Genomic DNA, 23363 nt, shown 5'->3' with positions numbered 1-23363 from the left:
TGTAGGACTTGGGGGGGGGGGGGGGGGGGGAGGGTGATGGTGTAAAATTATACTTCTGAAAACTTCAGCCTTCTCAGAATATTGTCTTACTTGTAATGTTTTTTTCTTCACCCTCCGCACAAACCTCATCTAATGAAGATGTGCAGTGTGACAAGACATTTTGAAAAGTGGTGTTTTCCTTACTCACTAGCAAAAAAACCTAAACGCTTTCAAAGATATTCTCTCAACATGCTGAAGGCTCCCACCTGAGGTTTAAAAAATAACCAAACTCTTACATGTAGGTGTCTACTCCCCAATGACTACCAATAGAGAGCTATTCAACACATTTAACGGAGGAAGAAACTAGTGAGATGACCTAACAAATATGTACACACGTTTATATACAACTGTAGGGTCAAGCATAACAGCTCCCTGGGTTCCATCATAGATAACTGGAGCTTGAGACATCTACATACACATGCATTACATCTGTCTTCATCTGCCAGCTGCTCTTTTTTTCCCCCAGAGCTTTTATGAAATGGCCTTTGTAGAGCTAATATGAAATCATGTCTTAAGTAATTAATGGTGAATGCACAGCTTGCTTTCTTCGAAGCTCCTTTCTCACAAAATTAAAACTGGGGTTATCCGGCAGAAAGAAGATGACACTTCTTGAAGGACAGTCCCATGGGCAAAACAGTTTTTATAAGATGGGATTCAGATTTGCTCTTCTAGTTGGATTCCTATTTCAGTTTGAGATCACAGCCACAGCTACCTCGCTTCCTTAGCATTTTCTTGAAATATCTGATGATTGCATAGTCTATTCTCCAATCCCATTTTAATACTGCACAGAACTGAACAAGTGGTTCCATTTAGGCTGCTGTGATTGCTGCTGATCAACAGCTGCATGTGGTAGAGAACCATACAGCACGAATAGGGCGCACCAAGCTCTAGTTGCTAATACAAACAGAGCTTCTGCAACGTCTTGAATTTTTATCCCAGCAATTATGTTGTGAGTCAAGCTGAAAGAACCAAGGACCTTTGCTGTTTTCCACTGAGAAGCCAATTTTATTCCACAAATATTTTTCTTGGAAAAATAAATTTAAGTACTGTGGTGAACAAAACAAAACAAAAAAAACACGACAGAATTTCAGTATAATTGATACTTTCACCATACGGAAAAGACGAGTGACTATTCTACCATATACACACTATAGCCCAATCCAGTATACACTTTAACATGCTTGGCATTCACACAACCAGGCTTTAAGTTTGAATAAATTTGAGTTTCTGGGTTTTATCTTTGGCCTGTTTCCAGTGAGCCACATGAACAAAAGGCAACAGCTGTGATTCAAGCCCAAGACTCTAACACCTTCCAGCCATGACCTATGTTTGTCCATATCTCAGAATTCGGACTTAAATTAACAGCTCTTTCACAACTGTACTGGTACAATCAGCCGTATGCTGTGAATAAAGTCCAGCATGTTTAAAAACCAAAAGGAAGTTCAAGAGCTGTATGGCATGTTCACATGCTCAGAGACGTAACCACTTCTCTGGAGCTGACTGTAGTTTTTGTGTGTCATGAATATTTGGAAAAATTCTAAATTCACTATTCATGTTCTTCCACCGCAGGTGAACCTCCACAAACTTCCCTGATACAAGACACGCATCTTCACTAGTATTTAAATAGTAAGTCTAAGCCAAAACTCATATATTCTCCACTTGCACAGTGATGTAAAGGCTGAAATATTTTACAGGACAGAAGATTAGGAACTGTACATACTTAGGGCCAGAGGACAGAAATATACTGATGTTTCAGAGCTGAAAGATGTATCAAGTAGTTTCTAGGCTTTATTTCCCAAATATATATTAAAGCAATTAACTGAATCCTCGGGAATTTCCCAGAGGCAGATTAAACTGTCTGTCTAGACAGCAAGGCCAAGAACACATTTCTTAATTTATTTCAGAAGTCTTACATACTGATTTAAAAAAAAGTTATTTTAAGCTAAAGAATAAATAAATTAGGTCACTCCCTTTATATATTGTTGAAAGGAAAATATAGTCAACATTTTTTCCACGCCTTCCACCAGAAAAAGCCCTTTCCTCTGTGTTTACATAAACAGTAAGGCAACAGTGGCTTCCTCAGACAACACCTCTATTTAATCATTAGAAAAGTAGGAAAAAAGATCATGTTTTACATAATTGAGACCTGTAGTCCATTTCAATTTTACAACTAAGTATGTAACTCTTGGGACAAAAAGAAAAAGGTGTCTCATTACAGTTTATTTTATAACAGCCTGCAGACTTGATGTCTTCCCCAAAAAGAAGCTGGATTCTTCCTGAGAAGAATAGAACCAACATAATTTCAAGTTCAGTTCTCTTCTGTTTTTATTACTATTGATAAGTAAGACTACAATTCTGTCACAACCTACAAGACTACAATTTTGTCATGAATTAGAAATTCTAATCCAGTGAATCCCCTATTTCATAAAGAAAAGTCACATCACATGGCAAAGTCAAATCAAACCAGTATCTCTAATTCTTCATTCCCTTAGTATTGTTCCGATGTTGCAGCAAATTAACGTGCTAATGTAGCTCAACCAATGATTTTTGTTCCTGTGCAAAGCACGTAAGTACCACTGAGGTGAAAACAGCCACCGCAGTCTAATTTGAGAAGCAACTGAAAGAGCAGCCAAAGAGAATAAAATATCAGCGTTCAAGCATTGACATGATGTTCTGTACAAAACCAGTCCACGACATTCCAAGTGCATCCATAAAAACAGAAGATCCAATTAATTGCATCTACAATAAGAGGCAAGTAGGAAAAAAGCACCATAAAGAATGAGGTCATGAGGTCTTTTCAAAGAAAGACCAAAAAACCCCACATTTTTGCACTGCTTTACACTCCAGGCAATCCTGCTGTGAAAAGTCTGTTCAGAAAACATCAAGGTCGTATCTTGCTTGTATTAGCTAAGAAATACATATTTACTAAATATCTGGAAAGTTTTGAAGACTACCCGAAAGAACTGTTTAAAAATTGCCTTAGATTTAGCCTAGTTGTAGATAAGACAATAGATACTAACAACCACTGTATTTTAAACATTGCAGGGGTACCATGCAGTGGTTTTTTTTGGATGCCTCAGGAGAAACTGGGACAGGAAACCTGAAACTAAGTCTCTCTGACTGACTCACTGTTTAGATGTCCTGATTGTCCATCAGAGACAGTCAGGAAATGCTGGACACGGTTTAGAAACGTATCATTGCTTTAGGAAAAAACAAAACAGGAGAAGCCACACAGCTTTTTATAACGTTGCTGCAATACGTAAGGTTCTTAAACATGTTCAAGAAGGTCATGTCATAGTCTTATTTACAAGAAAATCAAGCAAAAGCTGTTCAAAATGAATACAGTGGTGATTGCAAGCCTCCCAATACTGCAAATGTCTCTCATATGAGAGACAACTGCAAACCAGAAAGCTAGACGTAGATTAATTCTTCTGCTGAAGGCATACTTTGGAATCATGCATAAGATCTTGATCAAGTTACCTTTCAGCAAGGAATCAAAAGAAGCAATTTTAAAAGCTGACACTCAAGCCATGAGAAAAGATGTATGTTCATTTAAAGCAGCCCATTACCAAAGCTATTGAAACAAAATAAACAAGACCCACAGTAACAGCTGGGAGGTCACGAAGCTCCTCTCTTCCTTCTGTCCCAGCGTGCTCATTCTGGTAATGTTCAGACAGATCAGTGGGAGTTACACACACTTTCATACATAGTGGACAGATGAAGCCCTGTGAAATGTATATTTGTTTTTAAGAAACTAATAAAGACAAAAAAGCAGATCTGGAATCAAATGCTGTGCAAATTCTTACACTGAAAGTTCTCTAGCATCACCAAAAGCAAAGTTTGTTTTCCTCTGCAAAGACAGTTTTTGCAAGCCACCTATCAATCCCATGGAGAAGGCAAGAAGGAACAGTTATTAAGATCATGAAAAAAAACAAATCCAAACCACGCTTTAACAACTAGCACCACGCTGCATACTACTATCTGTTTTCCAGATGCTCTTGGTACCCCCTTCGTGTGACAGAGGAATAAGCTGCATAACAAGCTGTGAGTGGACCATTACAAGGCAAGATGTCAGATCCATCACACAGTTTCTAGTAAGGGTGTTCAGATGTTTCACGGAGAGAGACAAGGGTGGTGTGGTGAGACTGCAGAAACACCGCCGTAAATTAATAAGCAAGTCTGCGGCAGCAGGAGAGGCCTGGGTGCCGGTGCAGCCACAGCCTGGCTGCCATGCTCGCTTAGGGAAAAATATGCACCTTCCTCGGTAGAATTAAAAAAAAATATTCAGCATGCTCACCAGAGATTTACCAAAGCTGAAAGTTGTATCGGTTTCTGAACAGCAGCTTTACATCTTCAAGACACATGCTACATGCTTAAACACCTGAAACAACTTAAACAAGGTTAAGGCCCCTTCCCAAAAGGGTGTCTGTGGCAAACCTAACTAGCTATCGCAGCCAGGTTACACTCACGGAAGTGTAAGCACACTGGTGGACTCAACTGCAAGCACAGAGTATTTAGCAACCCTGTACTGCAGATGGGAGTTGCACTGGGACCTAAGCTATAAAGGTGAGATAGGCTCAAATGTTTCCTCCTTGGGCGGGTGGCACAGAGTATAAAAGATGTATCTAGACTTGATTACAGGTCTGTGTGATCTGAAGGGCTGATGTGGCCACAGACAGATTTTCACCTCTCCTTGAATTCAAACTGTTCCTTGCTCAGGCTTCCCCACTCCTTTTTTTTCACATTATAATTCTCAAAAACCAGGATTGATCTCAACTAAGCTTGAGGAGGTAAGAAACACGAGAATCTGCACAGATTTAATAATTATTCACCACTGGAATCTTACAGCAATACAAACTAGAAAATCTAAGCAAGAAACTGCAATGAAAATAAGTCAACTGGATTTCCGACTTTACATAATACTGGAGAACCGGGTGGGAACGTAACAATAAAACAGAGAGCAAACGTTCTGCAAAGTCTGACTACGGTGCTCCTGGAGAGAAGTTCTCAGAGAGACAACACCTCAGGCCAGCTGCGCAGCAAGAGGAAGACCAGCAGAAAGGCTCCAGTTGCGTGCTGTAACGCGTGAATCTCAGGAGAGTAAGAACCCATCACCAGCTTCAGAGCTCAGTTTCAAACAGATTTTGAAATCATACGCTAAGGAGAACACCCCACTTGTAACTAATGCAACACACAGTGGAATTATTGGCAACTAAAAGATATTTTTTCATGCTATACAGTTTCAACCAAAAGTGACACAGTAACCTTTGGTTTCGACCCAGTAGCAAGAAAGCCAAGGGTGCAACAGTGCAGGCACGCCACCACTTTGGAAGCTCCTCTTACATCAAGAAAATACCACTACAGTAGTATTGAGGTACCTTGTGACACCCACCAGCTGTACAGTCAGTGATATTGCACTTATGTGAACAGAATTGTGCAACTTTAGCCAAATTTTGGAAAGAAGCAATTATGTCATTGCATATTTTTATGCCTTAATTAACTACAAAAGTAATGCGATTTTAGTCTGCAATTTAAGAATATTTATTTGCTTCAGGGACAGTGTAAATATACATACAAACCAGATTTAGACTCACAAATGCGTGACTTGTAGAACATACAGTAAAATATTAAGGAATGATTATACTGACTGTAATAAGTCTTCAAGAAATAAGAAATAAGCAGATGCACAGATGTAAGGCAATTAGGATTTTAAACAGCACAGGGAAAATTTCTCTTACTTCTTATCATGGCAGACATAGGAGTACTTGAATCATCATACACTTTATCCAGTGTAAGAAAGGGCACTTTGCTCCCTTTAATGTTGTAATAGGAGTAATTAACCTTGCACTGCATTTGTAGGTAATCAGGCAACATTAGCACAAACTAGCTTCAACAGCCAGTGAAGTCAGTTTGCATTTTTCAGAGTTAATGTTTGACAACACTGTAAATCCAAAGCCATTGTAATATGGGATTGAAGCAAGAATTAACAACTTCTGCTGGCTAAGTATCGTGTACAGCACATAAAAAATGGACAGGATTTACAAGTGGTAGATTTATACACCAACACCAAACAAAAACCAACATGTATGATATTTCATGAGGAGGGGGAGGTTTCCAGTATATCTTATAGTTAAGCAGAAGCAAGGTCAAAACGGAGTATAAGGGTGATAAAATGTTAAGCCTCATTTTTCAGAACTCTCGTAAAAGATTTTACTAACAAGGAGTCTTAAGCTTATGTCTCGTTGCTTTTAAATTTAATAATTCATCTCTAGGATTACAGGAAAGATTGCTTGTGACCATTTAGATAGATAAGCCTAATTAGCAGTTACATATAAATATGGCCTAGCCTTCCTTTTTTTACTTAAATAACAACCAGTTCCTAGAAGATTACACTTCTGAGTGTTTCTTTATTACAGCTGTTATATAGGTAGGGCACCAAAAGTTGCTCCCAACAGCTTCATGGAGCACAGAAACAGCACCCAAGATCTACAATCCCGTCCCATGTACAGTGCACAGTACCTCGGAGGAGCCTTCGTTGTTCACATCCACGGCATTTCCTGGTGTGGCAGATGAATCCGAATCTGAGCTCTGAGACCCACCTCTACCTGGAGTCTGAAAGAGAGGAGGAAGAGAAAAATGAGTGTCTACAGACTGTATCTGATAAAGCATGGTACGTATCCTATGCAAAAGCCTCTCTTCTACTTGCTGGAATACAGAAGAAATTTCCCTCTGCAAGTGTAATGAAGTGAACAAGCTGACAAGCTTTTCAGTGCAATACTTTAGCAAAAGCTTTTATCCAAGACTCTCCATGTGTTAAAGAACAAGCAGTCGCCAGAAGCAAAAGCCAGGATTTTAAGCCACTTCCTCTCATGAACACTCCACACAAAGAATTAGGCTAAACTCTGCCCTTATATCACTCACTGACATGAATTTATGCCTCTGTCAAATTGGAAAACATCTCAAAATGACAATCTAAACAGTTTCAGAAGTGGTAAACCAGTATCGTACTACTTGATAACTGGTCTACAATCTGAACAAGCCTTTAAGTACTTGAAAGACGGAAAACTAATGAGCGAGGACCCTGCTGATACAATATGCATGAAAGCAGGTATGCTGCCTTCATTTGCAAAAAAAAAAAAAAAAAAAAACAAAAAAAAACCACAACACAAAAGCCCCCAAGTGTCAAGCTTGTGGCAAAGTTAAACCATGTTAATCAGCAAGATATCCTATAAAAATATTTCCTATGAATCTGCTTGAAATCAAAACAACAGCATTTAATGGAAACTATAGATTTATAGAAAATAAGAAAACAAACTTGAAATACTACTTGATTCAAAACCTGGATAGATGGATCGCAATTAAAAATCCTTATTTGGCTCTGACTTTGATGTACTGATTTCTCGTACTCATCTCTACAACTCCACTGCTTGACCGATGGCAGAAGTTCACATTTTCAAAGCAAACATCAGGAAAGAAGTTATCTTAATACCGATACGAAATTCTAGTTTCAAGAAAGATTAAAACTTCATTAGCTACTTCCACAATGACAATTGCAAATGGGATGAAGCAATGCTGCTGCAGTATTTTAGCCCATCTGGAAATACTTGTAACGTTATGAAGCATTTTCTAATTTAATATAGGGAGACAGAGACTAAAGATACAGAATTTTAAATATATAGATTGAAATCTACAGAGAGGGGGACAAAAGCAGATAAACAGCTTTAGTTTCTAGGTCTTGGTGTCTCAAAAATCTTATTTTAGAATTTTTTTGCTCAAATATATCCTCTTTTCATTTTTTTCCGACAAATCAGCTATATAACCTTCTATATCTGCAGCACACAGGCCTTTCCATGCTTTGACATTAAGTGCATTTTCCTGCTTTGTTTTGCAAAGAACGTTCTATTTCCAACTTTCATAAAGATTATAGCCTTTTATCACTAATCAAATCAAAAAACATGCAATAAGAAGGTCAAGTTTACTGATTAAGGGCTTCTGTCCCAGTGACATCCAGTTCAATTTCAGAAAGGCTCTGAAGACTGGCCAAAGAGAAGCAAGGATGAGCAAAGCAGCAAGCTATCAGAGCTGGCGACAGCCAGTGAAGGAGAGGACCATCTCTCCTCATTGCAGCCTTCTCTGGGGTCATCAGTTGCATGATCAACATACACCAGTTTTCCTACTCCTGTGTCCTTTTTTCCTTTAGCTGGTTTATGTTTCTTCAGAAAATAAGAACACAATACTGTTTCCTTCTAGTACAGCATACAAAAGCAATAGGCAAGGTGACACAAGCTCTCCAAGTTCGTAACAGGAGAGGCAAAAAAGTGTGTAAGCAAAGAATATGATGCACTCGCAAAGCACATCAAAACGAAGGCATCAGTACTTCTCCTCCAGGTCACCAATACAGATAGTAAACAAGGCTCATCCCAGCATGGACCACGGGTGCACGCTCATCAGGCTTCCATATGACATCAAACTGGGAGGACCAGCTGATACACTCAAGGGCAGGGCTGCCCTTCAGAGGGACCTAGGCAGGCTGGAGGAATGGGTCAATGGGAACCTCATGCAACTCAACAGGGACAAATGTGGAGTCCTGCACCTGGGAAGCAAAAATCCCTGGCGGCAACACAGGCCACTCTGCTGAAAGAGACACAGGGCTGGTGTCAGAGAACAAGCCAAACAGGAGCCAGCAGTGTGCCCTGGCAGCGGAGAGGGCCACCAGCATCCTGGGTTGTATTAGCAGGAGCCCAGCCAACCAACCACGGGAAGCGATCATCCGCCACCAGCCAGCACCCATTGGACTGCATCAAGATACCACATCCAGTTTTGGCTCTCCCAGTCCAGGGAGGACACTGATAAATCAGACTGAGTACAGCAAAAGGCCACCAAGACTGCTGGGGCTGGAGCAGCTGCCCTGTGGAGAGAGGCTGAGGGAACAGGGCTAGCTCAGCCTGGAGCAGAGGCAGCTTTGGGACAGCCTAACAGCAGCCCCCCCATCACCTGTGAGGAGGTCTTCAAAGAGCAGAAGCCAGGCTGCTCCCAGCAGTGCACAGTGGGAGGACAAGACACAAAAACAGAAACAAGAGAGGTTCCCACTCAACGTAGGGAAAAGCTTCTCCAGCGCGAGGCCAGGCCTGAGCAGCCTGCTCCCGACCTCCAAGCTGGTGCTGCTCGCAGGAGGAGCTCAGACTAGAGAGCTCCTGAGCTCCCTTCCTGCCCATATTGTTCTGTGATCTCCAAAGCGCTGCCCTGCGGAAACACACGTCCTGCAGGAGAGCTCCAAAATGCAAGTTTAGAACTCCATTGACGAAGATGTGGTTGGTGTGCCTGGACAGGCGGAGGAGTATTATCTAAAACAATTGGTAAGGTGTAGCCAAGTTTCTCAGTAAAACAGGTAAGTTAGAATATTACATCTAATGTCACAGTTTTCTTCAGTTTATATAGTTCAGAAGTTCCTTTGCATGCAATCTATAAACCCCAATCAATCACACAACCCAGAGGTAAAGCTCACTTGTGAATCCATTTTGTGCACGAAAAAAGAATCCAAAGAAAATGTATATACACGTATGTCTACACAAGGGAAGATGAAGACGTCAAGTGTCAAAGCTTTCTTCCATAAAGGAGCTGAACTTTCACAATATAGAATCATAAAATGGTTTGGGTTGGAAGGGACCTTAAAGAACATCTAGTTCCAACCCCCCTGCCATGGGCAGGGACACCTCCCACTAGACCAGGTTGCTCAAAGCCCCATCCAACCTGGCCTTGAACACTTCTAGGGATGGGGGGATCCACAGCTTCTCTGGGCAACCCATTCCAGTGCCTCACCACTCTCACAGCAGAGAATATCTTTCTTATATCTAATCTAAATCTACTCTCTTTCAGCTTTAAGCCATTATACCTTGTCCTATCACTACCTGCCCTTGTAAAAAGTCCCTCTTCAGCTTTCTTGTAGGTCCCTTCAGGTGCTGGAAGGCTGCTATAAGGTCTCCTCGCAGCTTTCTCTTCCTCGGGCTGAACAACCCCAACTCCCTCAGCCTTTTCTCACAGCAGAGGTGCTCCAGCCCTCGGATCATCTTCATGGCCCTCCTCTGGACCAGCTCCAACAGGTCCATGTCCTTCTCATGTTGGGGGCCCCAGAACTGGATGCAAGACTCCAGGTGGGGTCTCATGAGAGTGGAACAGAGGTGGGAGAATCACCTCCCTTGCCCTGCTGGTCAAAATGATCAGTTTCTTATTGAGAGGAATATTTTAAAAGTCTTTAGAAATCTGAACATGATAAAAAGGCTTTTGTATGGCACTTGGGTATGGTGGCTGTTCTGTTCAAGAAAGCCTGAGAACTTAGACACCTATCTGTCCCAGCACCTACATCCACAAGTAGAAATCAGACATTTTGAAATGGAGAAAGTATCAGCATTGATGGATATGCACTTCTTTACTAATGCTTTACAAGAAATGGAAGCCTTTTGTTCCACTCTTCAGCTCCAAAAACTGAAGAATGTGCCTTCACGTAGCCTTGGACAGAAAGACAAGCAGAGGGAGAACCTGAACAAAACTCGGTATCCTGGGCAACAGCAATAAGAGATGGTCCAACCATCTCCTTAGCTGGGCAGCATATACCTCCACTTCTGCAACACCTGTGCATATTCTTTCAGCATATTTAATGAATCATTCAGCCCCAAAACCAAGAATCTTTTGTGACAATTAACACAATATCTTCTTCACCTTATATTGTAACTTCTTACACAATGCTACTGTGCATTGTTAATCGCCCATCACATTTCACCCCAGAGCTGACTGCATTTCGCAATGAGATTTGCATATTAAGTTCTGCTAGTTCTAGTACTACAAATTGGAGATTATTACAACCTCCAGGATGAAAGCTCTTATATTAAAAGTACAGTGTTATTACTACGTGGTTGATTAAAGTATTTGCTTTATGAAACACTTCAGACATGCTATAATCACACACTAAAAGGCACCGCGTGGCATGTCTTACTACACGCAATATACAAGACAGAAATTATTAAACAGTACCTGGTAAAATACTTTTAACCTTTCAAAAAACAATGTGCTCTCTTTAAAAGACAAAGCGTAATTCCAAGCTAGAGTTAGAAAGCGTAGTACAAATAGGCAGCATTTTCTGGTGAGTGGCATGCACTGGGAAAAAGAGTGAGAAGGAAAGAGGTCATTAAGTAACTTTCAAGCCTGGGAAAAACACCACATAGCATCCATTTGTAAAGTAATACAGACCAGCAAGAAAAAATTCATACAAATTTGGAAGGATGTTATGGAAACAGAGACCATAAATGGAATTAACTTCTCTTTCAAGGCCGTAACACAATTTAACATCCTTCAACAGCCAAATAAAGAATGAGGGATTCGGAATATTTTTTAACTGATCGTTGCAAGATCAAATAGGTTCACACACATGTTTAAGTCAGGCTCCCAGACCACTGTTATATCAGGTCCCGTTAAAAATAAATAAATAAATAAATTTTAAAAATCACAACACATTGAAGAACTCGGACTTTGTGAAGTAAGGAAAGATTCAGAATGATGCTTCTTGTTTCCAGTTCAACTACACATGCGAGCAAAAGAATGACTTATGAATCCCATAGGAAAAGTAAATTTTCACACAGGCTTCTGTATACTTTTTTTTTTAAATTAACATTTGACCCTTAAAGGCATATCTGGAGTTCAAAGACTGATGCAAAATCAGTCCCTCACTCAGAGTATTTCCTTCCTAGTTGTCAAGAGTTAACGTTTGCTTACTTTGCAGAGAAGCATATGCTTCTCCTACGAGCACGAGAGTTGTAGAAGTAATATGCTAAACTTCATAATGTTGTTCTCTGTGTTTTCTCAAAACTGCAAGCTAATATAAAGAAACATCATTAACAACAAAAAGGACAACAACGATTGCAGCTTGTTTTCTGAAAAGGGATAGAAAATTATATAATGAATGAGTTGCGCTAATGCATTGAAACGACAGAGTATAAATATGGTTCACTACTGTGTCATTTTTGCATAGTCATTTATCTGTCTATAGCTACACTCCATTCAGCTATGATACTCTTTTCAGCAGTTTTAAATTCAGAATAAATTAAACCTTTGAAAAAATACATTAAGCCTTCAGAAAGTCTGAACAAATATGGATTTTCCCAGCACAGATTTAAATACTACAGAAGGGTACTACTGTCCAAACATATTAAGGTTCTGAGGCAACAAACATGACGCAAGAATGAGAAGGTAAGAAGCCCAAACAACTCTCAGTGCTAGAAACAGAGTAAAGCACAAAACAGAACAGCAATACTGTTTACTTCTAAAGAAGTGTGATGCTATTTTATGACTCCGTAAAATGAAAGGACTCCTGACTTCACAGGACATAAAGACCTTTCCTTCCCATCACAGCATGGGTTCCATGCGAGCAGAGCTTGTGCCCAGGAAGAGGCACACACTCTCCCTTCAACCCCAGAGGGATGGCACCGGCACAGCTGCAGCTCAGCATCCATCCGCATAAACATGCCATCTAGCAAGCCCTGCAATTACAAACATAAAAAGAAAACTATAGGTAAGGCGTGAGATGCAATGCACCCCAGACAAGTAAGCATCTCTGCTCCTGAGGCTGGAGTAAGAGAAAAGGCAACTGCACTACCCGAGCTACAGCAATGCCTGCAAAGCCCTGTTCTCCACCTGGACCCCAGCACCTCAAGACCAAGAACTCAAGTATTGTAAGAAACAGAGCGATAGGATCTTGCCACCCAACCACAGCACAACCGCCAACAGCCACAGACAGCCAGTTAAACACAAAGAATGAAGACAAAAACTAACTTAAACACTAGTCACGCTGCCCCAACAGATGGGTCCTGCGCTACAAAACACGAGCGATGGGAAGAAAGCTCGGAAGAAGGTGAAAGTAATCAGTTTTCCACCAGCTGAAAATAAAGGCCTCCTCCTTACGAAAAGTCTAGTTTTTTTTCAAGTCTTGATATCTTGCAAATGTAAGAAGCGAGCTCTGCTTTAACAGACCAGAGAGCCACTGTCCCACTAGTAGATGAACAACTGAGAGGGGACATAACAGCCCCAAAGGGCCTTCAGAGTTGATCACAACACAGAAAAAAGAGCGCTCTAAAGAATCCGTCGACAAAAATCAAAGCATCTGGGTAGGAAAGTTATGTCTTGGACACTCCCCGCAGATGTCTCTTGGGAAAGACTACCTTTTACTAGATCAGCATGATGAACAATGCACGAAATTGAAAAGTGGCAAGAATGAATGAAAAGGGGTTTTACGGTGCACACGTACAGAACAGATGGATCCTCGAGATGTCACACTGAAAACACACATAAAATTTAGAAACAGCTTGCAGGGAAAGGACCTAAAACAAGGACCTAGTTGAAGACATCATGGACATACTAACTTCAAAACCTAAATGAGCAATGTTCAGTAGCAACAAGTATATACTTCCTATTTTGAAAATATGCCACTCAAAGTCACCATGAAGATGCTTTTAGAAATAGAAAATACAACTGTGGAACAAATAAAGAGGTGCTCAGGGAACAGAAGAGGTATAAAAAAGAAAGACTTGATGTTTTAAAACCTCAGGAATCAGAATTTCAAATAGGTAATTAAAACTATAAACAGTATCTTTGCAGGTTTTGTCTTCCTCCTTTGCAGCTCAATGGCCAGTTGAGTTACAAAAAAAAAGGAATGTAATAAAGAATTTCTTTCTTTTTCAACATACTTTCATAACTCCAGTTATATCACCAATAACGACCAGCCATCCGGCCAGAAAGGATGGCATCACCTGTAATCAAATAACAAACCAAATACATATACAAAAAACTACATTTCAGTGACTGAACGGTGGGGGCTTTTTGCCAGCTGCATCGAAGATGCACAAGAAAAGGGTCAAGCGGAGGTTCCTTGGCCTTCAAGTTACTGCCTCAGAGATGTGCAAGGTTTTAATACTTATGCTCTTTATGAACAAATCTGACAGCAAGCTAAGGGTCACTATTAACACCGAAGTACGTTAGAAGTCTTTTTCACATTTTGCCAACCACAGATTGTAAGTCAAAAAGGTATGTATGAGGCTGTGCATATAATCGCTGCTTTTATGGCAGGCCTAAAGCCTGTTTAATAAGAGGTGGATGTTTAAAAGCACAGTTTTTTGCACCAATTAAAAGATTTACGTCTTTTAAAAACTTGGCATTTCTCTACTTATTTTTTGGGCAGGAAGAAGTCTGTTTCACCGTTGTTGGCAATTAGCTCTGCTGCAGTTCTGCGGTTTTGGGGAGCCACTGGGGAATAGTTATTTGTCTAAACTTTTCATAGAAGATGGCTGTTTGTAACACACAAAAACTTCTGCACTGACTTTAGACTTTTGTAGGAAGTGTTCAGCCGAACTTGTGGGCAAATTTCCTCCGGCGCTGCATCAAGCCTTTTCCCACACCATAGCAGCTTTCCTTGACAGCCTGTTGTTCCTCCGAATCAATAAACACCCCGTTCATCGCTGCCAACACTTGATTAGATCCGTACTACGTTTCCCCGCTTGTTAGCGGGGCTTCCCCTCCGACTTCAGGAAGGAAGCTCTTCCCTGCAAAGGCGCAGCTCCGAGCGGACCGAGAACGCTCTCCACCTGCTCAGGGCCCACCGGAGGCGTGCTCCAGGCCGAGGTGCTTTCTGCCCCCCGTTCGCTCTCCTGCTCGGAGCAAGGCTTCCCTGCGCGGCAGAGGGGCGGCGGACCTCCTCCCGCCCCACACCGAGCGGCACCCGGGCCCCCGCCCTCCCACCGCCGGCGGGGCCGAGCCCTCCTCGGTGCGGCCCCCAGCCCCGCCGACAGCCGCACCTTCCCCCCGCGCCGCCGGCCGGGCGGGCAGGGAGGATTTCGGCAGGCCAGGCGGGTGTCGCAAACCCCGGCTCTCCCGGCCAGGCAGAGCTGCCGGAAAAGCCGGTTCCCAAGATGGGGGGGACAGCCGACCGGTGGCCGCCGGGCTGGCCCTCGGCGTCAGGAGCCTTCCCCGCTCGCCGGCCCCCAGGACATCGCCCACGGTCCCGCGGCGGCTCTCCCCCGGGCTCGGCGTCCCCCGAGCCTGCCTGAAGCGCGGGCGGCGGGCGCAGACGCGGCCGCGCCGCGGGAAGGAGCCGCGCCGGGGCAGGGCCGCCCCGCGCCCCACCGGCAGGCCCCGCGCCCGCCCGCCGGGCCCGCCCGATGCCGCCCCCCTAGCCGGGACGCGGCACAGGTCCGCGGGCCCGGCCCGCCCCGTCGGGGCCCCGGCCGTCCCCCGCGGCGGGCGAGGGGGCGACGGCGGACAAGCTCACGGCCTCAGCGGCCGCCGCGGGCCTACGCCCTCCACCCTGCGCCGCAGGGCGGGCCGGGCCGGGCCGACGGCTCCGGCCCCGCCGCGGGGAGCCCAGCCCCGAGCCCGGCCGGCACCAGGAAGCGGCGCGGCACGGCACGGCACGGCACGGCGCCCTCGCCGCCGCCGCCGCCGGGGCGGGTCTCGCTGCCTTACCCGCTGCAGGATCCGCCGGAACATGGTGGCGGAGCGCGGATGCCGCCGGGCGGCCGCGGCCAGGCCGAGGGGGAAGCCGCGGGGCCCCGCGCCGCGCAGCGCCGCCCCCGCCCCGCAGGAGCCCGGCGCGGCCCGCTCGCCCCGTGACAGCGCCGCGGCCGGGGAGGCGGGGCGGCCGCCGCGCCGGGGAGGGGCCGCACCGCCCCGGGGAGGGACGGGCCCGGCCGCGGGCAGCCGAACGGGGGGAGAGGGGGCGGAGGAGCCGGGCCGGACGGGGCTGCCCCTCGGGACGGGGCGGCGGTGGCGGCGAGGGGCCCGCGGCCCGACCTCCCCCGCGGGGGCCCTGGGAGGCGGCCGGGCGGGTTCCCGCTCCCCGGCAGCGCGGCCGCGCTCCCCTCGGGGGCTGTGCCTGACCCCTTCGCCGCGGTCGTTGCCCTGGAACCGGGTCCCGGCCCGGGGGAGGAAGGGGAGGGGAGCTGGGACGCGAAGCCGAGGGCTCTCTGCGTGCGGCCCGGCGCAAACGCAGCCCGGCGCGGGTTTTGCCCGGTGCGCGGTGTTGGAAGTAGCGAGGAAGGCGCGTTGAGGCGCTCTGGCTGGGTAATTCCCTGGAAACTTAACTGTGAGGGAGCAGTTGCTTCCTCCGGGCCCTGAACTGACACGGCGACCTTGTGGCACGACCCACTGGGTATTTGCGGAGTATCGGACTGCTCACACAAGCACACACCCGCCTTCCAAAAAAAGTACAGCCCGAAAACATCAGTTCAACCAAGAAAGGACCTGTATCTACGTGTGCTAAGGCAAAAGCCCGCCTGAGGCGTGGCAGGAGGGCTGCTGGACCACCGGTAGACCCTCGCATACAGAAATCAACACGCTGCAGTTCCCCGCTCCGTTCTAAAGCTGCGACTCTTACACACTGGATGCAGGGCGAGGGGTGATGAGTAAATAGTAAACCTGCCCAAGGACTAGCTGTGCCAAGTAGAGCAAATACCGTAGCGGAGCACCAGTCGTGCTGCAAAGATTGAACGCATTTTTCCACTCAAAGGCTGACATTTGTAAGCGCTCTCAAACCCTCAGCCTTTGTGTGAGTTACGAGCGCACGACCAGACGGGTTCAGCCGCAGCAGCTCCAGGCTTGAGGCACGGCAGCATTAACGTGCTTGAACTCGGCTCACTCCAGCTACAGGCCCCAGTGTGTTTCACGCCCATGTCATTTAGTCCGCTAATGGGGCGGGTTAAGAGCGCACACGCAGTTGGTAATGGCTTCAGCTGGTGAGCGGTGACGTCTGCGGTCACGTCCGTTAGATCATTTTCATTTATGTGTCTATAGTACAAAATGGCTTTCAAATTTGGAGTGCTGTATGGCAGTAAGGAGGTTTGTTTCTGAAATTTTGTACACAAGGTTACTCGTGGGAAAAGGATTGTTCTTCTGCGGCTGTACGGTTCCTTAAATATCTAGGCAGGCTGTAGACATTTAAATGTAATCAAATTTTAATACCTCGCTACCAGATATTTCAACAGGAGCTGCTGGCAGCCCAGACGATGAACTGCTGGAGTGCTCAGTTTGCCGTACCCAGGTAACTTAAGCAGCCCATCTTCGCAACAAATATTTTGCTCCCCCGGGTTAGCAATTCATGAGTGCTCAGAAGAAGAGGATAGAGATTTGAGAACACCAGTTAAAAGTCTTGCATCAGAGGAGGATTTTCATGGACAATCTTGCAAGGAAATGCACGATCCTTTATTTGTGTGGATGTTTGTGTGAATATATGCCTCTGTCTCCTTGTCCACCCATCATTCCCGCAGTGACTTATGAATCTATCAGCCAGTTTCAAATACAACAGAACCAGACAAGGCTCGAAGATACAGAGTTCCTACAGATTTAAATAGGCAGCTGGGGAGAGGAGAGAGACCGACCCTATTGATTCCTGCCTGTAAAGGAAAGACTGCAGTGTGACTGCCTTTACTGAATACCAGAGAATGCACATAAATATTCACCCTTGGGGCAGAGATCTAGGAAAAAAAAAAAAAAGATTAAATCGGTCACATTTCCAGTGGAAGTCCTTGGTTTCAGTTATTGTGTGTATGGTGATGCCTACGAATTCATATCGTGTACTGCCCCTAATATTGAAATCTCAAGCTGTTAGAATATGGTTGATGTCCTCAGGCACAGGAGTTGTAAATTTTCATTTCATCCAACCTCATAAACTCTGTGAGGGGTTCGGTGGCAGGGCAGTTAAAAGGTGCCTTTCTATGGAGTCCATTGGTGGCAGAAAGACCACAATCACAGCAGAGACTTTCCTGGATCCATCTGTAAGCGGATATTCCATCCAAAGGCTGAAAGTCTGAACTACATCAACCTCTTGCATACCTACAGAAGCCAGCATGCCGTTATTTCGGTAGACAACTGAAATAGGTCTATTGACTGTACAAGCAGTATACAGGCTAGCCCAGCATGCACCAACATCTCTCAGACCTTCTGACAGATAACTGCTTTTTTTTTTTTAATGGCTATGCATATAGGCAAATAACAGCAATGTTTCCTGAACCATGGCTCACAGGAATCAATACCCATGCAATTTTCTGCGATGACTGAGGGCCACAAAGAAACACCATCACTTGATACAAAATGGTAGGGAAAATGACGTGTGGTATGTCCACAGCACATATGTGCGCTTAGACTTGTGGTCTATAAATCTGCAAAGATTCTGGGCTACTGTCCTACATGTTATCAGTGTTTATAAGGATGATTATTTTCAGTCATATTAAGTTTCTGACCTCAGAAACTCTTGGTCACAAGCTCCTTGGGTTCATGATGTGCTTCAGTGGAAAAGCATCCCATTCTTTCATGGTGTTGCTATTAAGTATGCCATTTATAAAAGGCATCAGCCTCTGGTGTTTTTGGTTTTTCCTAGCTCTTTAACTGTACATTTCTGACCGTCACTATACGCTGCTCATATGCTTTCAGCAAGTAGCTTTCAAACTCACCAACATCTTTTTCTGAGGCTCTCTATGAAACCCAGTTGAATGCAGTTTGTTTGAAGGATTTGTATGTTAAAAACCATAACAACTAGCAGGTAAAAGTAATATCATGTTAAAAATCCACATCACAAACCATGGAACAGACAAAGAGAAATAATAAGATTATAGAGTATTAAAAAGCTGCCAACCATCTGCCTTCAAAGATTAAAACTTTCCATAAACTCCTCTATGTTCTCAGCCAAGTTCCTCCAACAAACCCGGGTTTGAAGTATTGGAGAAAACTGCCTTCTACATGCAATTTAAATATGAACCCACCCCACCCCCCAAATCACAAGACAGGATATAACTTATCATATGGAAATCATTGATCAAAAGAAGTATTTGATCTTAAAATGCTTCATACAAGCACAGCAAATTTGTTAGACCTTTGAAATTGTTTATAATATTCATACAACGACTACTGTGCGTATTTATGAAATGGCAGCCGAGGAGTCAATATAGAGATAAAGATTATGGCCAGCATCTCCTGTTCAGTCCTCAGTGATTTAGAAAACCTGCCACCTGGAGTTTGGATTCTAAAATCATGGTAAAGTACATAACATTTCACAAACAGATTAAGTTAGTAAATTTATGACTAGAAAAAGAAGCAAGCTATTGTAATTGCAAGACTGTAATTTGTAAGTAAGTAAGTAGTACAGCATAAATTACAACATTGCTGTAACCAAGAGAAAATCCGCATCTGGGATTTTCAAATTCCTCTGAGTGGCTTATGAGCATGTATTTCACAGAAAATTGGGGATTTAGGTGTTCCTAAATCAAAGCAGCGTTTCATCAAAATGCCTACTAGGATTTGTCATTTAAGAAGAACATGGCTGGATGAATGAAAAGTTGTGAAGGAAAAACTGCCTTGAAGAAGAACGTGTGATATTGTTGTCCCTCAAAAATATTTGCAAACAAAATATGCAGAGTGCACTTTGAATTCATGTTTTCTTCATTTTGCTGAGAAACTACAACTGAAGCTTGTCATTCTTGCAGGCAGCATGAATCAGCTTGAAGAGGCCAACAGCAGAAAACGCTTGATAAAAGAGAAGTTCGTGGTGAAACTAGTCATATGGAGAAATAAGTGATAGGTGGTTGGGATGAGACATCAGTGAGATTCACAGTGCATCAAGAAAAAATAATTTTAAAAGTGACAGATAAAGATGAAAAGTCAAAAAGGTGGAAAACACAAAACTACAGAAATTCCACATTTTGTTTCAATTTTTGTAGACCTATGGAGACTCAAAGTCATAAAAGCATATGACAAAATTTGGAAGCTTTATGAAGTACAGATTTGGGCAGAAATGCATTTTCAAGGGTAGGCAGGGCTGCTTAGCAGCACAGATGGGCCACTGCCATATAATGGGGGTCCATGGACCTTGCCAGACAGTGCTAAGGCAGGCAGCTGCCAGTCCCTCCCTGCCTGCCACCTGTATATATAGGGCACATCTGCTCCACAATAGCCATAGGAGAACTAAGATATCCAATTAGAAACAGCTAAAAGGCTTCTCGGAGTTCTCAAAATATGAAAATCTGTATTTGTTACTGATATCCCTATTTATGTAGGGACATACTTTAAAGTGGGCAATGGCTAAGTATTAAAATAGCAGCATCTGTCTTGCCTTCAGAAGAGTCTGACAGTTCATACTGAACTCTCAGTATTCCATAATTTACCATTTGGCTCCCCCTCAGCTTTACTAGGGGAAACAATTGCGTTTAGCCTGGAAAAGTATTTAGGGTGGTTTTAAATTGATGTTAGCAAATCAAGATTATCCAGTGGCTTAGGCACTAGTCTGAGACTTGGGAGACTGCGTATAATTCTGTACTCAGCCCAAAACTAGTCCTCTGAGTAACACTCCGAACCTATAAAAAAGAAAATACTGATACCTCTCTATTGTGAAAATAAATGGGAATCTTGTGATGAAAAGCATTACAGAAGCGTCAAATATGCTGGGTTAACCCACAACAGCCATCTACGCCTCTTTCCATTTAGACTTAAACTGCCCCATGAGTTCAATGTAAATTTATTGGTAATCAATTAGGTGGTGATAACCAAATGATTTATGAGCAGTGAAAGAAATGAAGTCTAGTTTCCCATGAAGAACATGTCCCACAGCTTCACCTTTACAGAAACTCTGTCCTCTGTCTCTCAGGGCCACACCACACAGGAGATAGGACATGCCGTGGTCAGTCCAGAGCTGCACAGGAGCTCCTGTACATTGGCTTGGCTCGTTGATCTTTCCAGCAGCATAAATGTGGATCTTTTACCTCCACCCAGTCATCAGGTTTGTCAGAAACCCCAAGAAATGTAATTACCTTTGAGACATTGTCCTGGTTTCAGCTGGGATAGAGTTAGTTTTCCTCTCAGTAGCTGCTGCGTTTTGGATTTAGTACCAGAAGAAAGTTGATAAGACTGATGTTTTCAGTTGTTGCTACGAAATGACGGACTTTTTCCTGTTTCTCGTGTTCAGCTAATGAGCAGGTGTGCAGGTGCTGGGAGAGAGCACAGCCAGACAAGCTGGCAATGGAAATATTCCATATCATAGACGTCATGTTCAGCTTATGAATGGGGGCTTGCCAGGGGGGCAGGAAGATATCTGCTCTTCTTCTGTCTGTGAGTTCGAACCTGCTCTTGTCCAGGAGTTTGTTTTTTTTCCTGGATTTTTGCAAAACTATCAAGAATTTGCAAGTTTGGGGTTCCACAATTGCTGCTTGGGGACTGGCTGTGAATTGGTCATCAGATGGTGAGAAAATATGTATTGTAGATAGTTTTGCATATTCTTTATTATCATCATTATTATAATTAGTATTGCTAGTATTATTGGTAGTATTAGTATTTCCCTTGTTGCCTGATTAAACTGTCTTTATCTCAACCCACAAGTTTCCCCTTTTGTCCATTTCTCCTCCCCATCCCACTGGGGGTGAAGGGGAGGGCCAAGCGAGTGGCTGTCGCGTACTAGTTGCTGGCTGCTGGTTAACCCACAACAGCCATCTACGCCTCTTTCTGTTTAGACTTAAACTGCCCCACGAGTTCAAAAGGTGTGTGATGGGGAGCAGAGGGGAAGGGTGTTGAGCGACACAAGAGGTCACCTCTGCTTCTCTAAGGAGCTAGGCAAACCCCGTCAGGTGGCTTTAGTCTATGTGTGAACTAGTCACCAATCATTCCTGACCCATTCCTTTCTCACTACAAAGAAAGCCAACAGCTCTTCAGTTGTTCACTCGAGGTACTGAAGAGGCTGGCCCGAGCATCCATCAGTACTTCACCCTGCACGCGTTAGGGCAAGTGTGTTTGTTTTAGCTACTTTGGAAGCAGGCTGACTCTGTGCTGACGTCTGTAACAAAGGGCTGACAACTGGAGGCCAGCTCCTGTGCTACAGAAAAGCCTCTTTCAAGTCAGTGCGATTGCTTGCACGAGTAACGAGCATGTGTACTAATAAAGGTTGCGCGGCTAGCATTAATACCAAATCCAAGAGCTTGAAGTCATGACATCTATCTAGCGTTACAGAAGGTGAACGTTGTACGATTTGCACAGCTCCCCCCAGGCAACCCCAATCAAAGACAGAAATAATAGAATTTTCTCTAGTGACAACAAAAAATTGCTCCAGTGACTGATTTTCTTTCCACCCACCCCAAGACTGAATCACTGTGTGGAGTATGCTGTGTAGCTTTGCTGGAGTAGCTGGAGAGACAGGCACTGGAACTAGAGAAAGCCCAGCAGCATGCAAGAGAAGTCATAAATATGTGTGAGTTCATGTAAAAAATAAACCTGATATTAATATAACCAAATTCTGAGATGGAGAAGATCTGCCGCTGAGTCATGCAGAGCACTCTTTGCCAAATGCCTCAGCTAAGAAACTATTCTGCATAAAGTTGAAAGCCTGCCACAAAAAACCCACTTTCAAATTCCACCCTAAAAATCTGTGGTGATACCATGGCCCTTCTGATCCTGTTACTTCAGAGACGTTAGCTCTTGCTGGCAAGTTTCGTAGGCACTTTCCAGTAAATGGCACAAAAAATGGGTAAACAGGAACAAAAAAGGGAATTGGTGGAATTCCACTGCAGAGTACAATTCAAATATTTTTAAGAAAACATTCTTTGAGGTTACTTATCTGCTCACTTTGGTATGTGCTACTATACATATGTAGCTTCTCTTTCTTTGGGTCTTAGACACAAACTTACTCATCTCCATGAGTCTAGGCAAGTCTGATGCTATTTCAAAGATTTTTCAGCAAAATGCTTAAAATGCCAAATGAAATAAGCAAGGGAGCCCTTAGTTATGCAGGTTCTAGGGGACGCCAGTAGCACTGATCATTTAAATCAATCTTATTAGGACTCTCTTAGTTACAGCAGAAACATCAAATGGATTTTCAACATCATGTATGAAGATTTAGTGATAACAGAGTTATGGGCATTGTTTTGATCATCCTTCTGCATAATTGCAAAAAAACTGAAGGTCTGTGGGGTTTTTTTTTCAAACACAAATCTAACCAAACGTAATAACAAGCTGTGGGTTTTTTTATATACGAAGGTACATACAGCTCTGATTCAAACACTGTCCTCTCCTTCTGAAAATTAGTATGTGCTGTTTGTTCATGGCTTTGTATATAAGCAGATGCAATAAATGTTGGCTTTGTTGGGAGTCACAGTGTACATGCGTTGCATCAGCAATTGAGTTAAATACTTTTAAATGGTCAGAACAGAGGCTGCTAAATAAAGAGGACAAATTTTAATTATAAAAGGAGGATGACAGACTTTCTTAAAACAGTAAACAAATACACCTGTAGCTTTACAGTAATCACACTATGC

The 23363-nt window shown here is 43.8% G+C and overlaps 1 protein-coding gene across 2 annotated transcripts in view; it reads right to left on the bottom strand.

Annotated features, from left to right (window-relative positions):
- Positions 1 to 15623, bottom strand: part of EEA1 (early endosome antigen 1) — a 75883-nt gene extending 60260 nt beyond the window's left edge. Inside the window, exons 1-3 of one of the 2 annotated variants that reach the window (XM_075427772.1) lie at positions 15544 to 15623; positions 6559 to 6651; positions 3642 to 3764 (exon numbers count right to left, since the gene is read on the bottom strand). In XM_075427772.1, coding sequence (XP_075283887.1) covers positions 3642 to 3764; positions 6559 to 6651; positions 15544 to 15567 — 240 coding nt within the window. In that variant the 5' untranslated portion in view covers positions 15568 to 15623. The remainder of the gene's footprint in view (positions 1 to 3641; positions 3765 to 6558; positions 6652 to 15543) is intronic. The other variant, XM_075427773.1, reaches the window with a different exon arrangement.
- Between the last annotated feature and the right edge of the window lie 7740 nt (positions 15624 to 23363).

This window comes from Opisthocomus hoazin, chromosome 8 (assembly GCF_030867145.1).
Source record: "Opisthocomus hoazin isolate bOpiHoa1 chromosome 8, bOpiHoa1.hap1, whole genome shotgun sequence".
In the NCBI taxonomy this organism is placed as follows: Eukaryota; Metazoa; Chordata; class Aves; order Opisthocomiformes; family Opisthocomidae; genus Opisthocomus; species Opisthocomus hoazin.
Note: the sequence above shows the minus strand (reverse complement) of the source record. Positions and strands in the feature narration are given on the sequence as shown.